Source organism: Aphanomyces invadans (assembly GCF_000520115.1).
Source record: "Aphanomyces invadans strain NJM9701 unplaced genomic scaffold supercont1.5, whole genome shotgun sequence".
Classification (NCBI taxonomy): Eukaryota; Oomycota; class Saprolegniomycetes; order Saprolegniales; family Verrucalvaceae; genus Aphanomyces; species Aphanomyces invadans.
In genome coordinates, this window is record NW_008580150.1 from 1,643,385 (window position 1) to 1,648,951 (window position 5,567).

The window sequence follows — 5,567 nt, forward strand, 5'->3', positions numbered from 1 at the left end:
CGTGGGCAGTCAGGGATAAGATAAAACAGTCGGCACGCCGTTTACTTGGAGCTCGCGTATTTGAAATGTCTTGCTTCAATGTGGCACAAACCAGTCGCCACCCGTGTATGGCGACGTTCCAGTGTGACCAGGCCGCCAATTTGCCTGGTCACACTGTATGACGGAAGCAGGGACCGAGCGCGCGTGCGATATCGTGATAGCGCTTGGCAACGCCGCTTGAAGGCATTGCCCACTATCCTTTCGTGCATCGTCCATGTCTGCGTGCATTCCCGCGCAAGTTCGAGCACGGTGACAGTGAAACTGTCACAGGCACCGCGGACGGTTTCACGAAGCTGTTTCACTTTCGCCCTGACAAGGGGCACTGGACAGGGCCATGGCGGCGACGTCCGTGGGCTTTACGAACCTAGCGGATGTGGGAAGCAGTCCGGGAAACGCGAAGGAGGCGTCGCAACCTGGGGTATACTCGCCTCGTCGGATCTCTCTCATGCAACTGGCGAACTGGTAGCGGTCGTCCACACCATCCAAGAGCACGAATGACCGACACAAGAAGAAAGGCCACTCAACTCGGCGGTACAGCGTATTCCCGTCCTCGTCTCTAAGTCGTTGCAGGCTGCTGCCGTTGGATCTCTCGGCGTTTGACATTACACAAAAGTCCAAGCGCATCTTTCAAAAAAAGGTGCGCGTTGTCTACGCCGCGTGCATGATCGCCATGCGGGTAGGACTTGGCGGAAGCCGTGCGCCGCGTGAACATGCCGATCGTGCTACCGCAGCGGGAACCAGGCCCCTCGACGTTGGAAGTACCCGAGTCCGACCCGAACGCAACCAACAAAGACGTGTCCATCTTGGAAGACGGCGTCAACTTTAATGCACGCAAGTACAACGAACGCAGGCGAATCGCCGAAACAAAGGAGAAGGAGCTCCAGCATTTGCTCGACGAGTACAAAACGATGCAACTCGAGACGGACACCCTCGACAAGATCCACAATCAAGAGTCGTCCGGGGCCAAGGAGATTCAGCGCCTCAATGCGGAAATCGAAGAGTGCATGCTGTCTATGGAAGAGAAGGTGCGTGCAGATGCTCCGAGCGGCGGATCACCCGATTTGAACTCTAGATTCACACGCGAAGGCAGCTGGAGCACATGATTCGGCGCCTCCAGTCGAATCAAGTCAAGTTCGACTCGCACATTGCTGCCATGTCGGTGGCAGTCGAAGCTAGTGTTCGGGAAGCAGAAGACGTGCGTGTTTTGTGCCGGCAACTCGAGGCTGGCAAGAGCCGTACGATTCAGATGCTGCAAGAGTACGTGCGCAAATGTACCCGTTTGGCTGTGCACATGTAACCACTCATCGACATCCACCGCAGCTTGCAGCAACAAGTTGCCCTCGACCGCAAGACACGAGGCCGCGAGCTGTCTGAAAATACGATCAAAGCCAAAAACGCAGAGCGCATGGAGCAGTGGCGGCTTAAGCGCATCAAGCAGCGGTCCGAGCTCGCCGCCGAGGTACCCTCGATCTCCCTGTCGGTCGCGTGCACGACCGTCATGCGGTCCATATTTCGGCGGGTTGTAGCTGCGCGGCGACTTGTCCTTCGACGAAGAGCGGAAACTCCTACGAGAAATAGACAGCAAACGCAAGGCAGGGAGCGACCTGAGTGCAGCGAATATGGAGATTTCCCAGCGGGCAGCAGATCACGACCAGGTGTTTGTGCAGCTGAAGCAGGTCACTGGCGCGAGCAGCCTCCAAGACGTTGTCGACAAATTTGCTGCTCAAAACAGCAGCAATTCATCGCTGGAAAAAGAAAAGGCCCGGGCGGAGGCGCGGTTGGCGGCTGCCAAGGCATCCAAAGAGAGCTCGCTCAAGTCGTTGAACGATCTAAAAGCGTCTGGTATTGGTGGCATTGAGTTGAACCGGTGCGAATGCATCCGCATTGCAAATGACTCTGACAGAATCCATGATGTAGAGATGTGTACACGGCGCTAGAAAACGAAATCTTAGTGGCCAAAGGCCATCTCAAAGGCAACAAAGCTGCGTACGACTGCCTCGACGGCGTCTTGGCGGCCGTCCGGCAGGGCGCGAGCAGCCTTGTCCAGCGCCTTTTTCCATTCGACGTACGTTGCGTCATCGCGTATGAGAGGGAACCAGCACCATCTTACACCGTATGTCGCCGACATGTGCAGGAAGTGCTAGAGATCAACGACGATGCGCTGGCGGCCTTGACGGGCAAGGATTCGGCCAACGACCTGTTGGCAGTGGCAGAGATCAAGTTTTCCAAAGTGCTCGAGCTCGTGGGCCAGCAAAATGGATCAGTCGGTGGATTCAATGGCTATGGCGGCGATGCGGACGACGGATTTGATGAACACGCCCGAGGGGACTTGAACGACGACGTCAAGCACGCCGTGTGGACCCCCACAGGCAACAGTGACCCAGTCGTCCATCGGAACAACATCCGTGTCCAGCCGAGGGTGGTCGCCATGCCGCCGTCCAAAACTCCAGACAGCGCACGGTCCGATACGTCGTCGTCTGCTGGACTCGTCGAAGACGACAGAGAAGCCATGGATGGGGTCATGGACGTGTTGGTGCCATCGCGGGACATCCTCAAGATGAGCAGCAATCGCCACTTTGCCGAGATCATGCGAAAAAAAGAGGTACGATCTGTGTTGTCGCGACAAGTGGAGAAGACCCATGCAACGTCGCCGTAGCTGGCGGAGAAGCGCAAAAATGCCGCCGAGCGCGGGATCTCAGACGAGGAACTCACGACGAAACTCAAAAAGAAAAATCAGGTACGGGCTGCCCCGATGAATAAAAGACGTAGCACAGCTATGACGCATGTCCTGCAGAACGAAGCAGACAAGCGATTGTCGGCCAACCCGACGTCGAGGGTGGGCCTACCGCCCGGCGTGTGCCTGAAAGACGACGCCATCACAAAGTCGACTGCGTTTGTGACGCAGATGCCCACCTTGCTATAATAATGCTGCTCTATGAGCCCACATCGCACCTGCGTTTCTCTTTATGCTGCCATCTTCAGGGCCATGGCGTGGCATGGATGCGATCGATGGTGCTCTGTACGATGAGGTTGTGCATTTATCCGAAACATCCGGATAACATTCGTTCAAAACATCACACCAGTGAATTTCGAGGCGGCAAAGCGGCGATGAACCCGTCGCGGCTAAATGTGCTGACGAAGCGTCACAACGAAGCCCATGCCGCGCGTCTTCAGAATCAATACTCGTCTTCTCGAGGGGCAATGGGATTCCTTCTCATGGTGCTTTTGCTGGTCGTGCTACCCCATCTCACTGCGTCGATATCGTCGACCGTTCTCTCTTTTGTGTTCGTCTTTTTGCCTGGTGCGATTCTCGCCAGTCGCATTGTTGTAATGGAGGTATTCTAGGTTATTCGGTTGCCTTGATCAGTGGCCTAGTTGCCGTCAAGGCAGCTTACATTGCGGTGATCTACCAGTGGTCACTGTTTTCGGTGCGTATGGATTCAATCGAGATGTCAACAACGGCTACCATCTCATCCCTCAATGATCTAGACTCCTACAGACTCGGCAAACAGTTCTTCGACCAAACGAACGGAGAGTGGTGCAGCAGCACAAGCAGACAATGGATTGCGTCAGCGAAAGTGTACGTGCCCGTTGTCGACATCGATGTTCATGCTGCCTTGCTTGCACAGTTGTCGTGCCGGAGGTGGTTGGAGAAATGTCGCCTATTGAGACCCTCCGCGTTGACGGCAAGCTGTCGAACCCGCCTATCATTTCCACCGAAGCGGAGCTGATACCGTATCAACCTCAAGCGACATCCAATGGTGATGACGACTTTGGGGAAGCAGCGAAGCTCAACTTTGGCTTTGGCATGGAAATGTCGTCGGCCATCAACCCGAATGGCCTGTATGCCCACACATATGCTGTCATGAAGCCATCGGCGAAGCCTCCCGTGCGAAAGGAGCTCGAGTCCGCGCTGTCGAGTGCTCCCCACGTCGACAAGGCGCATGAGGTACGACCCCAGTCCTAAACTTGATGTGGAGTACGATGACGGTTAACAATTGCCTTTCAGGTGCTGGCAGAGTGCCGGATGAAGTCGCATCACATGGGTAACTTGTGTGACACGTTGCGTCATGTCTTGGCGCAACACTTGCAAGATGTGCTGGGCACCTTGGCTCAAAACATGGACGAACTGTCCAAGTTGGGTCTTCGACGAGAAATTCTCGTCGACCTGTCGACAGTTCATCCAATGTTGTCGATTCAAGTTCCCGGAGAGCCCACCCCGCGGACGATTTCCAACCTGTCGATGAAGTCGCTGATCAACATGGCGCGCACAGAACCCGCGTTTGCATCGCGCGCACGACAAAATGTGCACTTGCTGCGGGAATATGAAACGGTGCGTTGCTTCGTGGATGCAGAGGGACCTCATCGACAGATTCTGCGTGTTAGTTGATGAAGTATTTCGACGTGAAGGAAGAATACAGCTCTGCGTATGCCATCCAAAGGTTGCAAACCCTCGGGGAAGATGGCTTCCTCGGGCCATACCGTTGGGATAGTGGTGGCAAGTGGAAGGGAAAGCCGTGGACGAAGGATTCCATGCTCCCGTCCGACGCTGAATTGATCATGAACTTGTTTTGTGCCATGCTCGACGACGTGCTCCCTGCAACGTGCGACACAGATCGTCCGTTTCGTCGGACCCACTACGCGCCGTCGCCCCCTACAAAGTCTGCAAGCATTCGCGGCATGTTCCTCATCTTCTGCAGCCAAGTTTCCCCTCCCAATTTCAAAGTCATTGCGAACGGGGCAGTGTGGGAGATCCTCCCTGGCAAGACCAACGTTTTTCAAGCGATCGTGCTCTTCCTCCATGCCGTCAAGACGTATAAATCGGTACGTTGATCAAGGCGTCCATGTCGTGGCCACTGCCGCATTCATATTCTTCCGTCATGTAGGGGCATCTTGGCAACATCAACCTCCATGTCTTGTTGGAAGAGATTTTCGACAAGTAGCAAAAGTTGCGCGAAATCTTCTGAAATTTTCGTTGCAATTTTGAAAAAATGGTTGTTGCTGTGAATTTGATATATTTCGAATTTACCAAATTTCAACAAGTATATGTGTTGACATGATTGGGAAACATGATTTCGATGTATCTTCTTTCCAAAATCCGTGCCTTCGATACGCGCAGCGTATCGATACACTTCGCCCTGCGCGAATAGTGTAGTTAGAGTATGCTAGCAGGGATATGCTGAACGTTGGATTTGATACAGCTTCGTCCTTTCGCACAACTAACAGTAAGGTGTACAACCTAAAAAATTATTTCTCATAGTACTACTAATAGTATCCCATCTTAAGTGAATATCATCACAAAAAATATTTGCTCGCTCGAAACGGATCGGAAATTCCATTGAAAACACGAGTGCAAATTTCTCGCATGACGATGGCGGACGTGGAAGAAGATCCAAGCAGTCGCTTCGTCGACTACACGAATGAGACGAACTGGGAGCGCTTCATCTCCGGAGTGGAGGACACTTTGCTTCAATGGGGTCTTGGTGACCAAGGAGCGATGCCGAACGGATTGACGACGGACAAGTTTA

The 5,567-nt window shown here is 53.8% G+C and overlaps 2 protein-coding genes across 2 annotated transcripts; both read left to right on the top strand.

Moving 5' to 3' along the window:
• Positions 1-373: 373 nt before the first annotated feature.
• Positions 374-2,962, top strand: H310_03518 (hypothetical protein; the record flags this gene model as incomplete). Its single annotated transcript, XM_008867415.1, has 9 exons — positions 374-457; positions 506-676; positions 720-1,064; positions 1,112-1,296; positions 1,360-1,498; positions 1,566-1,906; positions 1,957-2,641; positions 2,696-2,776; positions 2,834-2,962. The coding sequence occupies 9 exons, from the start codon at positions 374-376 to the stop codon at positions 2,960-2,962; spliced, it is 2,160 nt and encodes a 719-aa protein (XP_008865637.1).
• Positions 2,963-3,122: 160 nt separating this feature from the next.
• On the top strand, positions 3,123-5,136 carry H310_03519 (hypothetical protein). Its single transcript, XM_008867416.1, has 7 exons — positions 3,123-3,340; positions 3,385-3,467; positions 3,529-3,619; positions 3,669-3,988; positions 4,049-4,372; positions 4,426-4,863; positions 4,926-5,136. Exons 1-7 carry the CDS (start codon positions 3,148-3,150, stop codon positions 4,980-4,982), a joined length of 1,506 nt encoding a protein of 501 aa, XP_008865638.1. The 5' UTR covers positions 3,123-3,147; the 3' UTR covers positions 4,983-5,136.
• The last annotated feature ends 431 nt before the right edge of the window (positions 5,137-5,567 follow it).